Here is a 21,152-nt window from a genome sequence, read left to right on the forward strand (position 1 = left end):
GAGCAGCGAGGGGGTTCGGCCGCTGCCCCCCCGCCCTGGCCTCGCCTCTGCCCGCCGGGCTCAGTCGTGCAGGCGGGATCCAGGCCTGGTGCCCAGGCCGCGGCGCAAGTGGGGCCGAGGCGCCGCAGCTGCCGGGCCGCGCACCGGGCTGGCGCTACAGCGGCGGGCAAGGCTGCTAAAGAGACAAAAACCGGCCTAAAGTAGAATGCATTCAAACTCTCCGTTCTCTTCTGGTACTCGGGTGAAGCAATAAGGAGACAGGGTTTCTTAATCGCGAACTTGCTCCGATCGTGTGAAGTGCACGATAGAACATAATGTGGGTTTCTTCAGTGTAGCTTTAGACATAACTTAATTAGAGTGTGAGAATAACAGTAGTAAATTTTACAGTGAGTAAAGGAAGGTGAGTGACATATAGAGGACATGAGTGGTGTGCCTGACTCCATTCTTAAAAGCTCACAGAAGTTGAATGCATGTGACATCGTTTTTGGTTTTGTTCTGTGGCATGAAAAAAAGAAACCCGAAAAAAACCCCGTTTAATTTTACAAGTAAGAAAAAATAGCCTCTGTACAGAGCATTGAGCAGAATTTTCCTGAAGCCTTATTAAAAAACCCCCATATTGAATTGTAGTCTTTCATACTAAATTTTTCACTCTTTGCAAATGCCTCTGTAATCCTAACACAGGTATATTGAGGATGACTTGGAAGAAGATTGTGGGACTTAGTATTTGAAAAGTCTTGTCGTCTGTGTCAGATGGATTGTCATTTTTGTCTGTGTGGCAGCAGCATCTGCCTGTCGTGAATTTGTGATTTTCTTGCAGGAATAAATTTTTTAGTTATATAGGTGTCATCTTTCAGAAACCTTCATGAGTTGTTTTTGCTGGTGTTATCCATAACACCTAAACTTATTGTTGGAAGGGATGAAGAGAAATTGATTTGCTTTTCTCTTTTCAGTTTTATTTGAAGTAGTTTACTTGGGTTTTCTTATTTGCATGGGGATTTTACACCATGGGGAGAGGTGAAAGCATAGGGTGGAAGTCAATAAATAAACTCAAGTTCTGAGGAAGTGTCATTCCTGATGGTTTTTTTCATTCTGTTTTCCAATGACTTGGATTTCTAGCTAGTATTGATTTTAAAAGTTAAATAATTTCACAAGCATCCTATATGTAATTTTTTATAATTTTTTCTCTTTTTCATTAAAGGTGAAGATCAACTATAGTAACTACAATAAGATAGCTCTGAATACTAGTTCTGTTGTTAAATTAACTTTCAATATATTCATTGCCTTACTGGACGTGGATTCTTCAAGTTACCAGTATGGCTCTGGCTGTGATGCTGCTGAATGGTGCTTCCTTCCACAGTGGATGCTGCAGGCGTAAAGTTTTTCTCTCCTCACTTGGACCTCTCCTCAGCAATTCAAAATTGTATAGCAGCTACAGGAGGCCCGGGGCAGAGCCTGAGAAAAAACTGTCTTGGCAGAATGCTGATTTCAGCTTTAAGAAGAGCATTGATCACCTGAAGACTCAGCTAAGCTTGCTGAAGAAGGAAACCCAAGATTACTTAAAAGGACCTGGAGGCAATCCATTAAGTCAGCACTTGTTGGAACAAACAAGGGTGTTGTGGCAGTTTAGGAGCCAGGAAGATTTAAATAAATGGGTTATTTCCTCTGATGTGGAGATTGGAGGGAAAAGTAAAGTTTACATCAAATTGGGTAGGAATAACCAGGCTGCTCTGCTATATGGAACCCTCAATACAGAAGTGCCTCGTGATGGGGAGACAAAATACAGTGGATATTGCAGTATGAGATCCAAACCAGAAGTGGTAAGTACAGCTCCGTGTTTGCACAGCTTCTGATACTGGATCTGAGGATGTTAGTGGAATCCCAGTGACAGCAAGTGGCCTGCTCTTTACTGCTGATCACTTTCAGGAGCACTGCATTTTCTCTCAGACATGTAATGGCTGCTGTGCCACTTTGGCCTGGAGGGAACTTAAATTTTTTCTTGGATTTTGTTTTCCTTTCTTAGAAAAGGAATAATACATATTTGCTCACTTATTTATGTACAATAGACAGACCTGTTGCAGCATCCTTACAAATGAAGGATCTGGAATTAAACTTTATATCCAAAATTAGTATGATTAAAATAGACCTCTTTCTAAATTTGAAGTTGATTGAATGTGTCATAAGTAAGAATTTTCTGGGTTTTAACTTGGTCTATTCATCAGACTTTGTTAGAGTGAATGAATCATTTTCTCACAGGAACAGAAAACAGTGCTTTGAAATGTACTTTTTAAAGGTCTGCCTCCTACTGTACATCAGAAAAAAAGCAAGACACAGATCTTTGATAGCTTGGAATTGAGCAAAATAGAACCAGAAATGGGTGTGCTTATTATAGACACTGCTTGTTTCATCCCTTATTTCTAAGCACCTTTAAAAGCAAAGGAACATTTTCACACACTGGATAAAATCCTTAAATATTGTGTTCTCTTTTTTGTGTCTTGGCACAAGTGCTTAGGTAAAATAATTTCTGGGCCAGAATCTTGGGGAGAAGAGAATATGAGTAAGCAAAATCAATTGGTAAATGAGAGATGTATGAACAGTGATTAAAATGGTGACATTAGATCAGATGACTGGAACAAGTGGAGTCTTGTCTGAGTTAAGCTCTCAGGACTGCTACTGACTTGTGCAAATGTGACTCAAACTTTCACCTCCTAATTCTGAACTAGTGGAGTGTATCAGTCCATCCTTATTTAAATAGAAAGGCTCAAAACTGTTAAAACCATTAAAAGAAGTAGCTACAGGCCTTATATATTCATCATCTACTTATTCTGTTACTTACCAGATGAGTTGGTAGAACAATAGCTGATAGGTAATCATAGTAGTGCTGTAAAATAAAGGAGAAACATGTGAATTTTTGGTGCTAATTTTGACTTCTTGGCAAGTCTGGCCAAGAATAACCTTACCCTCTCCCCCTCATGGCTCCAAGTGACTTCAGTGTAGCTCTCTGAGGACTCTTGGATATGCCATCATGCAAATGACAACATCAGGATTTTACAGGTCTTTGGAAAAAATTCAATAAAGAATTAGACATGCTTGCAATCTCAGTATTTTACACAGTTAATGAAAAAAAAGTTGGAAAACATTAAATGCTCCCAGTTTTCATTAGTCTTCTGTTGGGAAGTTATCAAGGAGGATAAATTATTTCACTGCTTCAATTTCTTGCCGTCACTTCTGAATGATCTAGAACTGACCACAGAATATTAAACTTATGTAGTTCACTAAATGCTGATCTATCACTGCAGCATTTGTGTAATTGCCTGGTAGGGAATTCAGTCCTAGGAAGGAGTTCTGATTTCTGATAGTTACAAGATTGTGGCTTATAATGAAAGTGTGAGTCCTCAGGCAGCAATATTGCGATTTGTGGTCTCTGATAGAGTGCTGAAGGAAATTCAGTGAGCTCAGCATCCAGGGTGATGATGACAGAGTAGCTGTGTTCACTGTGTTACAGTAAATACTATCTGACATAATAACAAGGGCAGTGATCAAAGCAACAATGCTCTGTTCCTCATGATGAAAGTGTCCCTCTATTAAGGAGAAATAATTCTATTTATCAATAATTTGTAGGGATCTTTTAACAGGAAGAAGTATTATGACTGGTCAAACTTCAATAGTCTGTACTTACGTGTCCGTGGTGATGGCAGACCTTGGATGGTAAACATTTATACAGACCCCTACTTCTCTCATCAAAAGGATGATCTCTACAGCTACTTCATGTTTACCAGAGGAGGCCCATACTGGGAGGAAATAACGGTGAGCTAAGGAATCTTTCAAACTAATGAGACCATCTTGAGGTCCTGGCCAAAGCACAGGAAGGGGAATTCTTTCCACATTCACAGTTCATGTTGCTGTCCACTCGACATTTTCATTATACAATAGACATGTGCCTTTGGCTTGGGAGTTCCCAAAACTGGACTAGGGGAGGGCACACTGTCAGTTGTGTTAAAGAATTGATCCACCAGGTATTTCTCTGAATGCCTACTGTTGGCTCTTACTGGAGTAACAGGATAGATACAGCAACTGAAGCTTAGCAAGTGTTGCCTGGAATATTCTCTGTGGTAACCATTTTATCTGTAATGCAAATGGGTGTGGGCTGTTGTAGGATTTGTTCCATGCAACAGGATTTGCTTAACTTGCAGCCTCTCTGGAGTCAGTCAGACTCAAGAGTTGGCATTTGTAATTTGTGACCTTTGACTCTGTGACACAGAATAATATTTTTAAGTGTGAGTTGTGGCTCTTTTCTGGTGAAACTTGGGGACTTTTTGTAATTCTCTGATGACAGCTATAGGGAGGTTTGCACATCCCTATGAATTGGTGTTGAGTGCTCCATGATACCATTGTCCAATCATGTGGGAACAGCCTGCTGTTCCACAGACAAGAAGCCAGGAGGATGAAAGTTGGAGTGTCATTGCTGGCTTGGATGTTTTCCTCTCACCCTCACCCTCACCAGCCACCAGCCAGCCCTGCTTTCTTGCTCCCACTACTTTCAAATAAATTGTTACATTACCCTGAAGTGCTTTGCTAGAGATGCCGATGTCTGAGTATGAAGTTTGCACTGTGAAATCCACACCCTGGGTACAGATGAGCTGTCAGTATGAACCCATGGTAGACTTTGCAGTAATTTCTGGTTGATATTTCCATGTTACTGGAAGGAGATATTCTCTCTGTAAGCAGCCACCTTCTGTGCTGCAGCTGTCCTGACAGGGTAGCGCTCCTGTGTGATGGCTGCAGCCACCACAGGACAGGGTGGGCCTGGAGCTGGCTGCAAGTGGCCAGTTGAAAGGGTTAATGTGGCCCATTTCTTTGTGCCAGTTTTATGTACCCAACTAATGCTAGTACCAGATACAGCAGAGTGGTACTTTACTAACATGTTATTTTCTTTTCCCTCAGTTTCTATTTTATACACTGGTGACACTAAAGTCTGATTTTGTTTTGTTTTGTTTATGTCAGATTCCATTCTCCAAATTCTTTCTCTCCAGTCGGGGAAGAGTCCAGGATAACCAGCATCCTGTCTGGTTAGACAAGGCAAGTTTTCTGTAGGTTTTATTTAAAATTTCATTTGAAAAGGCAGTATAAGGAACACACAACTGCTCTGTAAGAAATTCAGAATTTCCTTCAAGATGGCCTGATATAGATAACTTACAAATTCTCTAATGTTTGTGAATTTGCAATTGAAGGGCCTCTTCATGTTATAAGGTACTTATTCTCATATGTGGTAAATGAAAACATATATGGTCTATTTAAAAATATTTACTGGGAGTTAAAGGGACAAATCAGTACTTGATCTAAGTATCCTCCACTGAAGTTTTGTTGATGATTATTTTATGTATAGCATTTGACAGTAAAAATTATGCACTTGCAGTGTAATTTTGCAAACATATTTTCAAGAAACCCAAAAATCAGGGAAGCAGTGTGAAGGTAGTTTAAGAAATCTTAATAAAATGTCTTGGTCACACACTGAATATTTGGAGTTGGAAGGGACCCATAGAGACCATCAAGTCCAACTCTTAAATGAATGGCCCTCATGGTACTAATGTATGCTTTCCTAGGAACCTGAAAAGGCAGAAAATAATTGTTAAATAGGAATTTAAAAGGCAAGAAACAGTCAATGTATCTAGGGCTTGTAAAGGAATAGATTCTTTAGAGCAGAGTTTAGGTGACTCCTGTAGATTATTTGTAACCATGTGATTTGAAAAAAGGAGCTTTAAAAACTCTCTGGACTCCAAAAGCCAAGGGGCTGCTTGTAGAGCTTGCTGCTGGGGAAGGAATAGCATGGAAAGCATCAGAATGATCCAGAGGAGTGTCAGTGCATTTACCTCGCTTTGTTCTGTTTTTTATTTAGCATATAATTGCAATGTAGATTTAGATTCAGTCCACATTTATTCATCTGACACATCCTAGACATTATTTTCCCAAACTTACAGCAGTCCTTAAAATCATGGGCACTGCTCAGACCTGCACTTTCAGCAGGGTTTTGGGGCAGCTGAGTTTATGAGGTGGCCTGCACTGGTGACTGGACTGAGCTGTTAATGATGGAGGTGTTTTGTAACATGTGAGAGCTGAGGGAGCATTTGGGCAAGCCACAGGCTAACAGAAAGCAGGCATAAGCCACACAGATTTGTTCTTATATTTAAGAACATTATTCTAATTGGGAAACAGTGGCTAAGAACCTTGTCTTACTATTAAACTCAGTAATTAAGTTTCATGCCAGCCTAAACTTAAATTCTAAAATGTCTGGTTTGGTGTTTTCACAGAGTAGATGGTGTATCACTGTCTAGAATGATCCCTTCCATCCTTAATTACATCTTTGTTTCTCCTATTAATGAAAGAATTGTGATTTTATGAAAATGTGTTTAGAAGCTCAATTGTGATCAAAAGCATGAAGGATAAAAGTAACTGTTGCTTTAGGCTCAGGCCATTTTAAATCAAGGGTTCATTTACACAGTGGTAGAAAGGCACATGTGGAGTCATTTCCCACTGGTGTCTGTATTGAAAATGGGGTAGGGAAGTGTTCAAGCCTTAAAAAATACTGCTGCATTTTTAACAATACCAGTTTAAAGAAGATCGCTGTGATCAGCATGTAAAACAGAGAATTGGGAGATACAACTGAGTTTGATTGTAATATTATAAATCCTGTTCTACCCTCTGTGTCTTTTAACTAGGTTAGAACTCTCGGATTCACCATTGGAGATAAAGTAGATGGTCCATTCCAGCTGGAGATCGATTTTATTGGTCTGTTAAATGACAGAGCTCATAAAGAAAAGTTTGCCTATGAAGCATATGACAAGAACACTCCAGTCTAAGCTGGGCTGGTGTCCTTTGGAACATTCTTCAGATATTTGGTTTATTTTTATAAAATACTTATTAACATGTGGCTTTTAACAACTTGAAGGGCCTATTAAAGAGATAAGTGCATGAAGTGTGGCACCACTGGCATCTTTAAACTCCCAACTACAGAATCATGGAGAAGACTGTACAAAGATGGATGGACTGCAATGTAGCCTGAGAGCAGTTGTGATGTTCTTACAAAGTAGCAACACTTCTTGGCTTCTGTCCTGACTGAAATAAAAGTATTTCACAAGTTTGTTGTTCTTTTCTTGTCCAACACTTTAATTTTCTACATTGTGGTTTATTGACAGTTGTAAAACACTTGCATTTGCTAGTTTTAAACTGAAAAAGGTATGAGAATTAATACTCTGAGGACTGGTGTGACTCAGCTTCTGAAATTTACAAAGAGCAGCACCAGAAGTGGAAAAGGCAGAAGTATTTCAACCTTTAGCTTTGGCTCCTCTAGATAGCTAAAAAAAGAAAAAGCTGCTGCTGCCAAGATGGAAACAAGAGCTATGCAGCAGGCTTGAGTTTTCCTTCAGAGCTGTTGAAGATAATCCTACAATGATACAGAGCCAAGGTTGTTGGAAAGAAGCAACGCTCCAAAAGAGGGGTGGGAGGAAAGCTGCAGCTCTGTCTGCTCCCTGAGGAGGCAGAGCTTGGCTTACTGAGCATCATTACAGGGCAGAGCAGATCCCACTTCTGCTGTGTGCAGTTAGCCTAATGCAGCTGTGTAGCAAGAATTCACAGCCCCGACTGCTGCACAGACCCTTAACACCTCCCTTTTGCAGAGAAATCCAGTTTTCAGTAATTCAAGATGAACCACTCAACACTTGTTTTGTAAAGGGCATGTTTCAGCTGTCAAACTTTAATAATCAAAGCACTGACCTCCTCCACAGTGACCTTGTTTAAGTGTACTTTAGAAATATTAAATGTACCTGTCTTTTATAGGGAAGAGACCACAATGAAGCAAGCTGAAACAGAATCTTGTACTACCATTTTCATTTTGCATTGAATTCAGCAGCTTAATTGTAGAAGAATGATGATACCAGGAAGATACCAGAGCTAACATCTTTCATGAAGTGGGAGGGCAGGTGAGTTGGTGAGGAAAATTTGGCACAGGAAAACACAGCAGTAAATACAAGTGTGAACAAAATGAGTGCCAGAGTAAGGATGTTGTAGTTAGTATACTAAATTATAAAGCCAGTGATAAACAGGACATATACAAAATATTGTCTTCTTTATTAAAAATTTCGCTTTTTCTTGACATTGCAACATATATTTGATGGGACACTAAACTCTGAAACATTTATTTGCTCAACAGCTGAGATTACAACTGCTAAATTACCTTTCTACTTCTATCCCTAAAAAATCCAGACAACTTTTCTATGCATTTTTTAAATGTGAAAATAACAGCTTATTTTAAAACCAAGGTATTGAGTGTACCTCAACACAATTATAACATCTTCTAAGCATCTTAGAGGTGAAAAGCAAGAGAATTTTAACATCTGCTATTTACCATAGAAAGGAAGAAAACCTTAACTGTTCAAAGCATTCAGTTGGTAACTTGTAAATTCAGTTGTGACTTTTTCAAAAAGGTAGTTTACAATTATGTTACGCATTAGTTTGCCAGAGAGCTTGCATATTTTTTCTTCTCTTTGAAATTCCCTACAATTTCATAGGCATTAGATTAGAAATGCTGAATAATTGCTGTAACTTAGAGCATTTAAGGATTGACCTGGAGAACAGGGCAAGCAGGTACTTCCAAATCTTGTCATTTTGAACACTGGGGAACATTTTGAAGCTGCTGCTATCTAAAGCCTGCATTCTAGCACACAACAAGTGCATTCTGATGCACAAGTCTATCCTAAGTTGCAAGGAGGCTTCTCGAGCATCTTTTTTCCACTTATGTTTTCTTCTTTAACATCTTTTAGTCAAGTAAATTAGTTAAATTAAAACATTATGAAGCAACAAGAGAATTCTAAGTCCCTGAAAGTTTAGAACTCTCAGTGGAGATGTTGATAATCATTATGTTCAGAGTACATTACAAGGTCTCATTAATTGCTTTCTGGATTCCACTAGCTAAAAGCAACCTGAACCATACAGAGAGCACAAGCCTTTACATGAGAGGAACAGTATTTACAGTGAAGTCTTAGATACTTCTTGTTCATCCTAACACCCAGATAGGCCTCTACGTTTTCCAAGAGCATGAGCCTTTTTCTTCTTTCTGTCTTGCTCAAGTGTCTCACGCCTTTCTTCCCTGGAGGGAAAAAAAGAGACCATGTCAAGTTTTATTACACTAGCAACCAAAGGAATCTGAAGCTGACCACAGCCTAACACAAGTTTAATCAGTATGCTGCCTTTGCCATAGGCAGAGATAAGAGTACCACTATGGACTGAACCCAAACATTCAGGCAAATACATCTGCTGAGACATGCAGGTCTAACACTTGAGGTAACAGCATGGCAATATTGACAGCTTCTACCAAGATGAAGGTGAATCTCCAAACCCTGGAACTGATACTGTTCACGGAAAAAAAAAAAAGTCTGAAATTCAGAGCAGCCTTTTGTTGGCCTTCTTGAAATTTCAACAGTCATTGGAAGCAAAAATGGCTTTAATACAAAAGTATTCTTTCCTAAACTACATTTAAATCCTAAGAAGAAGAATGGATCATCATATTACTTTAAGTAACACTATCTATAAAAAGACAAGTGGTGTACTAACCTTGTCTGGAGATGTGGCTGTTTGTAATCTTTCCTGTGTGAACAGGTACCACCAGACCTACTGAGAACAGCATTTTCTTTAAATTCTCCCCACGGTTTTAGTCGTCCTACAATTTAGGAGCAAAAAGAGAGACTAGTTTAATAGTTTAGTAACTAACTGTGTGCTTAACTTCCTATCATGAATTTATCCTAGCTAGCCTGTTTCTTACTGGTTGTTTTGAAGATGAAATGCCTCTTAAAGCTGTGTTATCAGTTTCACCAGCCTGTTCCCTACAAGTAGTTCTTCTGTAAGTAGAAACAGGTGACTGTACTTAGAAGTAACATTCATCATGCAAAGTTGAGCTTCTCACATGAGATTAAAAAAACCCACCTTGTTGTGTAAGGAATATTTTGTATTTCCTGTACATGCATCTATTCAGTGGAATGCAAGGATATTTATTCTCGTATTTATGGGCTTTAGGTCATAAAATCCTAATATTCAGTAGGGAGGCTCTTGAAGCATGTATTATGAAGAAATTTAATATCAGACTATGTGGGAACCCATAGAGAAAGTAAAAGGGGCAGGAAAAGAGACTGTAAACTTTGCTCTCACTGTTTGTATCAAAGCACCCGGTAGGAGCAGCTGAGTGTAAGGGGTGTGACCAACACAGGCTGTGCAGGGTCACAGTACCTTTGTGTGGCTGATACCGAAGCGGCCGAGAGAGACTTGCTTTGAGATCAAATGTCTTCTTTCCACTTGTAGGTTCTGCAGGTTGAGCTCCAAATTTGAAGGGGGTAAGAACTACAAAAGGCACCAAGATACCATCATTAGAGTAGCAGGAGCATCAATGTACACAGAAAGACCACGCTGTGATTACCAAGACCAAAGAGCCATTAAATGCCCCTGCTGCTACTTCTAAAGATAGAATTGCACAAACAATGCAATTCTCACTTGAAATAGAGAGGGACAAGAGTTGTAGAGTACTGGCCCTTCAGCTACGATTATACTATGGAAGAACATATACAGTGCCGCCATGTGTTTTTCTAGTCTTTCAAGGCGAATTGTGTTTCTTCTGTGCCTATTTGGGACCAAGTGGTTTTTCACGTTAAAGAAGAATTCTTTTGGAACAGGTCAGCTTCAGATCAGTGTGGAATTTTGCTTGCCCCTTGAAAATATCAGTATTATTATACAGCAAACCAGGAAGCTCTGGGTTCTTGAGCTGTGCAAATATCCCTGTAATGCTAAGGGTGTCAACGGCTGGACAGCAGAGCTGTGCTGCTGCAGAAATTGTTAGTAATCAGAAGATTTCTGATTTTTCTTAATTTTATTTCCTGAGTTATCAGGATGCTGAGGCTGATAACAGGTTATCCTAAAGCACAGCTAGAAGCCTAATGCATACTAACCCCACAAGAAGAACGAGACCTCTGGGAAGGTGTCAGGAATTCCTTTCTGTGCTGATGGGGTGTCCCTGTATCTGCTATATGAATCTTCTGCTATGTAGTCCCTAAAGGTCTAGAAGACTTTCTATCCTCTTTTCTGTAGGTAGCTAGGTACCATATGTTTAAATTGTGGCACCTAAACATTTTAGTCAAATCACTGGAAAACAAAGGAAACGAAGAAACTACTTCAGTTTCTGAAGATCCAATCATAAATTAGAGAATTAAATTAAAACCTGGGTCTACAGGACATTTGGTTGTTAAAAACTTGTACAATAATTCAGTAAGACAAAAGTCTTGACCTGAAAGAGCCAAATACTCACCATCCACTTTACCCTTCGATGCAGTCAGATCATTATTTCTTGCATTTCCCTTACTGTTCTTCTGACTTAGTAGTTTGCAGCTCTTTTGAGTGTCAGGTGTGCAGATCTCCTCCATGTATGGAGACATTCTAGATGGCGTCTTGGTAAGAGAGCGTTTGTGCTCATTATCTTTTGTGGCTTCTGAGAACCTGAAAGATTTTAGAAATATGAAAAGTTTAGTCACCTACAAGGAATGTAAGCAATGTGCCAGAATACAGAAGGTCCTGCCTTCTATATTATTTATTATTAAATTATTTATTACAGATAGAAATATTTACTGTGTGAAAGATGTTCACAGCTCATATAAAAACTGTACTAAAATACCGTGCTGGTATAACACTAAGTTTCGAGCCAGTGTCAATAGCAGTAAGTACTACTAGAAACTACAAAGAGCTGACTTTCTTGTTATTTGGAAAGCAAATATACTTGGGTGCAATAAGCCAGTAGATTTATTCACCCACAGATATGATTTACTTTAGACCTGGATTCTGTAGTAAAGCATTGCATATTTTGTTAGTTTTAAAATTCAAATGAAGAAAAACTGAAAGACAACTAACAGAATGCTGGACCTCAAAGACCTACAAGAGGAAGAAGCTGAAAATTTTGAAACACACAAGTTACCTGCATAGCAAGACACACATTCCATATGTATTCCAAATGTGTATATACACATTTTTAATGAACACCTATGATTACTCATATATGTGCACATGCATAAAATTCAAAATCTTGCAAAAACGCATGACAATAAGCCATGAGCTTGCAAGATTTAGAAAGACAAGGAGTAAATGTTGAAGAAAGCTGTTTTTGTGCACAAGCAAGTTTATGGTGAAGTACAGCTTGCAAGGTCCACCACCACAGTGCAACTATGGAATGGAATTTTGGAAGCAAATTCTGAAGGTAATGTTTTGGTCCACATATTGCTAGAAGTCAATTAGGGCTACAGTGAAAACATCCAAGCTCATCCAAGAGGACACTAGAGGCAGTGTCGCAGACATCTTTTCATGAAAAATCCTTTCCTTAGGATTTTTTCCTCCTGAGAAGCTGAGAGGCCTCAGGAACAAAATATGAACAATGATTATCTGCTGCTGTGGAACACAACAGGTGGATCTGTGATTGGTCTCATGTGGTCGGTTGTAATTAATGGCCAATCACAGCCCAGCTGGCTTGGACACAGGGCCGGGCCACAGACTTTTGTTATGATTCTTTCTGATTCTATTCTTAGCTTAGCTAGCCTTCTGATGAAACCTTTTCTTCTATTCTTATAGCATAGTTTTAATGTAATATATATCATAAAATAATAAATCTAGCCTTCTGAAACATGGAGTCAACATTCTCGTCTTTTCCCTTATCTGAAAACCCCTGTGAACACCGTCACAGAGGCAGTGTATTTTTTACATTTGTTGAAATCAAAAAATCTATTTGAAATCAAAATACATCTATTGAAATCAAAAAGATATTTAAAGTAAAAACAAAGCCATTAAGTTTGTAATCTTGATTTTGACCTTTAAACAGCAGAAGACCTGCATTCCAAAGTCTCATAAATATATATTATCAGACAGCAATATTAGAAGTTGCATTATCTGACTTAAAAACAACAATCCCACATACACTTTAGTCAGGGACAAAAAAAAGCCCCAGCAGCCGTGATCTTGGCATGCAGAAGTGGAAAAGTGAAGGTCATCAGAGCAAGGAACACAACCAAGGCCTGTGAACGACTGTGTATTGTTAGCAAAGGGAGAATATCTAATCAGAACTTCAGTCACTGTGGAAGGTTAAGGAAACTGATTAAAGTCAAAATTAGTGTAATAGTTAGAAATCAACAAAGAAATAGTAGAAATAAAGGCTTTCATTAGAAATCCAAGCAAAAAGAACATTTATCAATAGGATACTGTAAGGACTGTCCTTTCAATTCCTTCTTTTAAAATGTTTTTGATCAAGACTTTAGGAAAATCATTAAGAAGCTAGTAAAACATACTGATAAGAGATGTTCATGAAATATTAACACTAATACAGAATTAGATTACTGTGGAGGAATGATGACATACACATGATGTTCCAAAAGGAAATGAGATGAGGTATGATAACATTGAGTAAGAATTCATCCATTTAGCAATTGCTCATGACTTCTGGTGTCAGTTCCCATCTGCTAGAAACAGTCTGCTTATAGTAGTCAATCACGAGAGGACCCATGCTGTGACACTAAAAGGGAGGGGAAGTAGAGGACAGAAGGAAGAAAGTACCTAAAAACCATTGCAAGACTCACCTGGAATACTGAAGAGAGTTCCGATTTCAAAAATATACAGAACAATTAATTAGGATAAACAGAAATTACTAGGCTGCCTGGCAAAATAGAAAACCTAACACAGTAATAGAAGAAAAATAATTTGCTTGATTTTGCATCATTTGGCTTTAGAAAAATGAAAGCCAGGACTTGAGATTCTTCTAACAGACATAAAAATGAAGAATGAAGACAGTAACAGCACAATGAGGCTTAAACCACCCAAAAAACCAGGCTGAAAGTTAGTAATCAGAATTAGTCTTGCATAGTTCATTTTTGGAAGAGAAATAATGTAGTAAACTCACAGTCAGTGTTAATTATTTCATGTGTATCACATCAAATGGCTTGCTGGTAGCTTTGGTTTGTTTTTTTACCTGACATTCATTTTGGATGTTGAAAGTACAGAAGGATGAAATGAAGATTTCTGGGATAAAATGCTCCGATTAGCAGCATTCAGAGAATTGCGTGGTGAGCGCTGGACATTACAAGGAGTGCTGGTGGTGGAGAACCTGCCTCTTTCTGGATTTGGGCTGAATAAAAATCTTTTGCCACTGGCTTGTTTCTAGGGAAAAGCAAATTCTGAGTTACCATACTCTAATGAAAATTTATCTACAAAGCAGCCAAGAGGAAGGGAAAACACACAGTGAATCAGAAGCATATGGCCTCTTCAGTTCTCTCCCTTTCTTTCCTCTTTAAAAGCATATTTTAAATGTAAGTATTTTTATAATTAAATTGACCTGACAACACATACCTTAGAATATGGAGTGTCTTTTTCTGATGCTCTTAAGGGATTTGATTTTCTGGTCAGCACCTGCAGATAGTAATTTGTCTGAAGTATACATTGATACAATATATGCCATTAAAAAAAAAAAGTAGCATTCAGGAGTTTCATTCATTGTTACTGTTTAATATGGACAGTGCTAGAGGAACCAACCTGAACAATTCTATGGCCATTGCCATGTTCACTCACACATTCATTGATACATTACTGTCACTTTTTTAGGCTCTACTGCACTTTGTGAGATGCCCTGTTAGCAGCTTTCACCCATGGGAGGGTGAAATACAAGAACTGAGAACAACACATATTGAATGTATTTTTAAGGAGAATCATACACAGTCATGGGATGATAATTCAGGCACAAAAGAGAAAACATTTAATTCCTGCTCTTTGAAAAATAACCTATCCCTTTGGTTAAATTTTGCAGCAATTAAAAAAGTTGTAAACAAAAGATCCAGGAGATCTTTCACAAAAGTAATTGTGACAATTATTTTTACTCAAAAACCACAACTTAGTTGTTGGTTTCTACAGCTGTACACTGTTAACATGTAAAACCTTGTATTGTTATATAAGTTATATACAAATAACTATATATATTGGTTATAATATTCCACTGCAGGTTCACATGACCAGCTACTTATTGATCTGAAGAGACCTGGTAGGACTTTTACAGAAAGGCCCTCGAAATAATTGAAAATGCCAATAATGGGTATCTTCCCATGCTATCTCTTACCTTGACTGCGCTGCAACTTTCATTCAGTTTTTTTTTCCTCTCAATGTAGTCAGCAATAGATTCCATTTTCTTGAACTGAGCCTCATGCAACTTTTTGAAGTCTAAGAAGTTCCAAAAATAAGAACATTCACAGATATAATTTAGTGCTAAGGGAGTTTAGTACATAATAGGAGAATTTTGTGACACCTATTGTCATGGCCTCAAAGAAGCCAATGCATCCCTCTAACTAAAGGCTGTAGACACAGCTGACCAAACAGGACCAAAAGAATCTTTCACCAGCTACATGGCCCATTACCTGGTAACCTGGAAGATTATAGAATCATGGTCTGGGTTGGAAGGGGCCTTTAAAGATCATCCAACCCAACCCCCAAATTCTGCAGTTAAAGAAAACAATAAATACTTCTACATTTGAGATGATCTAACATTTTAAGAAGTGATGAACATGAGCTAATGTATAGTAGTACAGCACAACCATAGTATCTATGAAGTGAAAACTAAACAAGCAGGAATAATAGCATGTATGTGCTCCTGTTCTTTCAAAATCATCAATACAAGTTTTGTATGAAAAAGTACCAAAATGTTAAATAAGCCAGTTTTTTAACATACATGCCAGTCATTTACTACTATAAATTTACAAGCTGGAATATGAACCTTGATATGTAACATTTGGGAATTCTTTATTCTTGCTTGCTTTTTAAAGAGAGAATATTCTTTCATTTGAGCATGAATAGAAATCTGAGTTTTAAAAAACTAAGTCAAGTCTCCCTTTACACAGAGAAAACACATCTCTTCCTAGAGATGGCAGGTTATCTTACTTGGTGTGGTAGCTGTCACTCCTGCAGACCTAGGTGCACGGCCTGCACGTAAAGGGATCTTCCCTCCTGCAGGATGAGCATTACCTGGTACAGCAAGATTAGACAAAATCATTATGACTCCTGGATGATTTAAAGTAATCACAGTGGTTTTAAATATTGTTCCAATGTTTGTTTCAAAACACACTTTATCTCTTCAAAGCAGGTCATATTAGGTTAGTATCTTATGATAGTAAAATATTTTTCAGGGAAAGTTTATGAGAGACCTGTGCTTGCGGTAAAAAAAAGCTTTAAACTCACGGGCCTTGGTCTGCGTTTCTTAGATGTTGATACTAAAGAATACCTTTTGACCAACTTTTCTGCCACTGCCTTATCCACATACAAAGTCCAAGCTATTTTTGTCGTCTCTGTTCTCAGGTGTAGTAATATGCTCACGTTCACATTTTAATGATTAATTTTCTTAAGAAAAAAAAAATCAGGTAGCAACTTTACATCAAGTTCAGCTTTTGCTTATCAACAGCAAACACTTGTATTTCTGGTCATTCACATCCCCTCAAAAGTAAACTTAGATGACTACAGTATATTGAAAGAAGTCCTTATTGGAAACAAATAATGGCGTGCAGTTAAAAAATCAATTTGATATTCAATGCAGACTTGTTACTACAGCTATAGGAAGAGATGAGCACTGTACCAACTGTCAAAACGAGTGATGTCCCCTCATATCCTACTGCTTTTGTTTTTAAAAACAAAAAATCGTTTTAGTTCATAGAAAAACCCCATTTCTGAGCTAGTTCGAAATTATTGGTGGTCTCCCATAAGACGGTCCTTGTAAATTCTATGGAACAAGAAGAACATCCATAATAAACTTACAGACTACATACACTGAACCTAACAGACCAAATGCAGAAGTGTATCTTACTTGACACCCCCCTCAATATCAAGAAATTATCAGATTAGGTGGACAAACTAATTTCTTCATGTCAGCTGCATACACAAAGCAGTGGGGGATAAATTAATTCATATTTTCAGTGGCATCATGTTTGAAGGACTAAAGACATCACCAGATGAAAAAGTGATCCAGTGGAATACATTCAGATACTCTTAGGTAGTTCAAACAAATGGTAAAGGATTCTATGTTTTCTGCTGATTTTACTCCTGGAAAGCAAAAGATAAAACTGTTCATCGTAGAAAAAGATAAATGGACCATAACAAAGCAAGTCCTCCCTTTCTTGCCACCTCCTAGAGGCCAAAAAACACCTCAAGGGTATTCCAAAAGGCATTGATCTTTTTGGAAGTGTAAAACTCAAATACGCTCATCTCTCTGAAAACTCCTTCACTAAAACAAGACTCCTGAAGTCAAAGCCAGCAAAACTCCTACACTGCAGAATTTGTGGATTTGTGTTACAATGTTAAACAAGTAACACAAACTCAAACCAGACCAATTTTCTTCTGGTAGCCCCAAACAAGTTACTGATCAACAGATGCGCCACAAAAATTGTATGAAGACACAATAAAATTATCTTTTGGTTATTCTGAGCAGCACAAATTGAAGTTACTTTTATCCAATTTCTACTTACATTGTCCTCCCCTGCCTTTAGTAGAAGTTTTCTCTGCCTGTTTCTTCTGTCCAGCACCCATCCCTGGATTCTCAATAGCTCTCTCTTCAGTTATTTGGGTTTTGTTTTGTGATATCTTCTGTCCCTTTTTGTGCTCCCCCTGAGGCACTTCATTTTCTTTCATTTCAGAATGCACCTGCAATTTAAACATACCTTGTTTAACCAGTTTATTCCAACTGGATATAAAGCAAGGCTGTTGTTCTGAGAACAGTGAGTCAGTGGAACTGATTGCCCAGAGAAGTGCACAGCCTTCATCCTCAAGGGTTTTCAGCATCAGATTGGATAAAGCCTAAAGCACTGGGCTCTAACCTCACAGCTGAGTCTGCCTTGACTGAGAGATGGAGCAAGAGATTTTCTGAAGTCCAAACTGAGTTAACTTGTGAAATGCCCTGTTACTTCAAGAACTTAGATGTATTAGAAAGCTTTGACCTGTATAGCTCTCACATTTTAGTATAAAATTGCCTTTATGGATTAAAATTAATGATTTGTAAGTAAGATTAAATTCACTGGGGATGTTACTTTTTACTGCTGTATTTTTGCATACTGTACAATTCTCTAACACTAAAAGACTAATACTCCTCATTTTCTCATTCCCCTCCTCTACCTCAGTAAAAGTCTTTCAGACAGTTCTTAATTTACCTACTCCTTGTAACGCAAAAAAAAATTCAACCTTCATCTCACCTGTAACTTTCTCTCCCTAAGTCACACAACCCTCACAATAAAAAAAATTATGATATTTAGGCAACTGTGCAACTTCTGATAATTTTTTCTGTACCAAAAAAGAGAGAACAGCATTATTTTAGATAAATTCTGAAACTAGCCTAAGATTCAGAATATTACGATGAACTAGCAGCCATACACTCAGATGAAGTGTTTGGAATTGTATATTTCTTAGAGGAATTTATTGTCTTGAAGCAGTGACTAGAAGTAATGTCTGTTTATTATGGGACAGTGCATAAAGGGACAAAAGCCAGTGCAACAAAATACAAAAGACCAGAATGCTTGCATATCAATTTCTGTAGGTGTCTATACACACACACACATATGAACACATACCATCTATAAATGGTGACTGAAAAGAAATCAAGTGTGCTTAAATTATGCTCAGAGGAAGGGAGGACAGCACACAAAAGCATGCCAAGCAAATCACCTGTTTCTCATCAGAAAGCACTGGGTTTGCTTCACTGCTGTTAATTTCCTCATGGGAGTTCCTCTTTTTTCTGGTTATTTTCTTATCCTGACCACGTCTTTTTGTAATGAAACACACTGAATCAGACATTTCCTCCTGATTGCTCAGTTCATCCGATTTAATGGAAGCAGATGCACTCTTTACAGGACCCTGTAGCAGAAAAATACTATAACTGGAAGATATCTGACACAAATATGAATTAAATACTCCAGGGACAGTTTCAATTTCATTATCTAAAAAAATATTTTACACTAAGGATAAACAGTAGTATGCCACGTAGCAGCATAGTAATCAAGAAACTGCCACAATCTAGATTCCCCTAAGCATCAAACTCATTGTTTGGAGACTTTAAATACAATTCCTATGACTGGTTTATCACATGTCATTTTAATAATTTATAATAATCTTTTATTTTTGAAATCTAACTTGCATGATGTCATGACCCTCCCATATTTGTACATTTGTGGAATACTCTTCACCAGTAAAAACAGGACTTTCCTGCTCATAAAAATTTTTAAAAAGCTGACAAGGTTTATACCAGTTCCTCAAGCCTTTAAAGATTTTTAAGGGATACGCTTAAAGGGAGATGTATTTTAGAAAAAGGAGATAACAAATTACTTTAATCAAAAACATTGCCACACTCAACAGAACAATTCAGCTTACAGAAAACTTTGTAAAAAGTTAAGAAAACAAAACACTAAGAGGCAAATAAAGGAAGTAGCACAACTGTATTGCTTTCGTTATAGGGAAAGTAAACTGTAGTAGATTCAAAACGCTTTCCAATTAGTACCTAGTCCTCTTTATTTAGGCATGCAAAATGAATAAAATATTTTTATATTCACTACTGAATAGTGTCTGGAGCCAAACAAGCAAGAATTAAGGTTTGTTCAGTGGAAATTAAATGTAATTGTTCACAGAGAATAGGTTTGTACTGATGCTGAAAAATACATTGGTAATTTTGGCAGCTGAAAGGAAATCAGCTTTCAGTCATAGAGGCCGCTTCAAAACTAACATTAGAATATCTATCTGTATCAGCATATAAGTACTTTAAACTAAGGGCACTATGAAGAAAAAGGTATTTCTATTACAGTTCCCATTGTGGTCAAAATCACTCTTCAGGACATGCTCTGTTCTATGGGTTACAAATTAGGTTTACATTTCTTAAAAGCAAGGTCTGATTTATTATGTTACCATATTTTCACTTTCTTCATTTGTCCTTTCAAAGTGTTGCTTCAATGATTCCAATAACTTGTCTGCCTGAAGAGAAATCAAAACAACCCATGAACCAAACAGTCCATTAAGTCACTGAAGAGCTGCCCAGGCCCAACCCACATCCTATAAACGAAACCAACGAGCGAGCAGAACATTTTCTAAATCCAACAGCATAAGGCATACCTAGGACTCGTTTGAGTCAGTCAATGAGAGAAAGTGCCTAAGGCCACAGATAAATCTGCAGCATATTCTCCACGGAGGCACAACGGCAAATTTCCTTGACTAGGTTATCCCTGCTCTATTGTCGAGGAGGTTAATTGTTCAAGGAAGGAGACAAACTGTTTTAAGCCCCACAGCGCTGCTGAACTTGAATTAAAATTGTGTCAAATTTCTGCGATTGCTTCTGCCTTGCCCATGCTACATGCAAAGCATTCTTTTTATCCCTCGCATACGTTCAGCAGTAACAGTAATAAAACAAGGATGAAAACACACCATTGATAATTCAAGCTATGAAAGACTCTTAAACACCTAAGTAGACAGGTCAGCACAAAAACAAAGAAAGCACCCCAAAACTAACATTTCCAGAAGAACTCTGAGTCCTGTGAGGACAGGGAGCTGCCTTGTCCAACCAAGATCTTTCTTTTAAGGCTCTATGAGTTGCGCCATTGCTGCAGGAGGAGCCGGGCTGTGCCTCACAGCACCCGCAGCTCCAGGCAAGACCCTGGGGCGCCCTTAAGCTTCTCGCCCTTAACCGCGACCGCCCTCCCCTCCCGTAAGGTGCTCTCTTGTCACTGTTCCTCCCTCTCCGAGTCGTTAGAAAAAAAAACCAAAACAAACAAAGCCAAACAAACAAACACAGCTACCCGCGCGGGGGACACCGGCGTGGGGAGCAGCCGGGCCAGCCGCCCCTTCTCGATGCCCGGCGGACACCGGAGCCCCGCTCTCCCCCTCCCCGAGTGCGTACCCGCACCCCGGACGGCAGCGCAGCCCCCGGGCGCCCCAGGGCGGAGCCACCGCCGCACCCCGCGGCGCTCCAGACCCGGGAGGGTGCGCCCCGGGAGGCTGGGAACGCGTTCTCGCTACCGGGCACAGGGGCGCCCCAGAACCCGGAGCTTCCTGGGCAGCGCTCCCTCGCAGCCGCCCCGGCCTCA

General features: G+C 38.7%; 2 protein-coding genes across 3 annotated transcripts in view; one reads left to right on the plus strand and one right to left on the minus strand.

The window, feature by feature from the left end:
* Positions 1-51: 51 nt before the first annotated feature.
* Positions 52-7,132, plus strand: NDUFAF1 (NADH:ubiquinone oxidoreductase complex assembly factor 1). 2 transcript variants are annotated; one of them, XM_031055822.1, is made up of 5 exons: positions 52-316; positions 1,199-1,817; positions 3,619-3,804; positions 5,002-5,076; positions 6,714-7,132. In XM_031055822.1, the coding sequence occupies exons 2-5, from the start codon at positions 1,314-1,316 to the stop codon at positions 6,852-6,854; spliced, it is 906 nt and encodes a 301-aa protein (XP_030911682.1). In that variant the 5' UTR covers positions 52-316; positions 1,199-1,313; the 3' UTR covers positions 6,855-7,132. The 2 variants fall into 2 exon arrangements, with proteins under 2 accessions (XP_030911682.1, XP_005419475.1); XM_005419418.2 differs by having other exon boundaries at positions 52-1,817.
* A 968-nt stretch (positions 7,133-8,100) lies between these two features.
* NUSAP1 (nucleolar and spindle associated protein 1) overlaps positions 8,101-21,152 on the minus strand; it is a 14,944-nt gene continuing 1,892 nt past the window's right edge. The window contains exons 3-14 of the mRNA XM_031055802.1: positions 20,966-21,148; positions 19,981-20,052; positions 18,751-18,939; positions 17,562-17,736; positions 15,988-16,071; positions 15,173-15,273; positions 14,413-14,472; positions 14,036-14,223; positions 11,342-11,529; positions 10,273-10,383; positions 9,604-9,709; positions 8,101-9,139 (exon numbers count right to left, since the gene is read on the minus strand). Of these exons, the coding sequence (XP_030911662.1) occupies positions 9,052-9,139; positions 9,604-9,709; positions 10,273-10,383; positions 11,342-11,529; positions 14,036-14,223; positions 14,413-14,472; positions 15,173-15,273; positions 15,988-16,071; positions 17,562-17,736; positions 18,751-18,939; positions 19,981-20,052; positions 20,966-21,148 (1,545 nt within the window). The 3' untranslated portion in view covers positions 8,101-9,051. The remainder of the gene's footprint in view (positions 9,140-9,603; positions 9,710-10,272; positions 10,384-11,341; positions 11,530-14,035; positions 14,224-14,412; positions 14,473-15,172; positions 15,274-15,987; positions 16,072-17,561; positions 17,737-18,750; positions 18,940-19,980; positions 20,053-20,965; positions 21,149-21,152) is intronic.

The sequence above is a fragment of the Geospiza fortis genome, unplaced genomic scaffold (assembly GCF_000277835.1).
Source record: "Geospiza fortis unplaced genomic scaffold, GeoFor_1.0 scaffold66, whole genome shotgun sequence".
Classification (NCBI taxonomy): domain Eukaryota; kingdom Metazoa; phylum Chordata; class Aves; order Passeriformes; family Thraupidae; genus Geospiza; species Geospiza fortis.

Excerpts from the sequence above, each read along its gene's own strand:
- NDUFAF1 (XM_005419418.2), top strand. The coding sequence starts at position 1,314 with ATGGCTCTGGCTGTGATGCTGCTGAATGGTGCTTCCTTCCACAGTGGA. Across the intron at positions 1,818-3,618 it reads TGAGATCCAAACCAGAAGTG|GGATCTTTTAACAGGAAGAA; the intron begins GTAAGTACAGCT and ends AATAATTTGTAG. Across the intron at positions 5,077-6,713 it reads ATCCTGTCTGGTTAGACAAG|GTTAGAACTCTCGGATTCAC; the intron begins GCAAGTTTTCTG and ends TCTTTTAACTAG.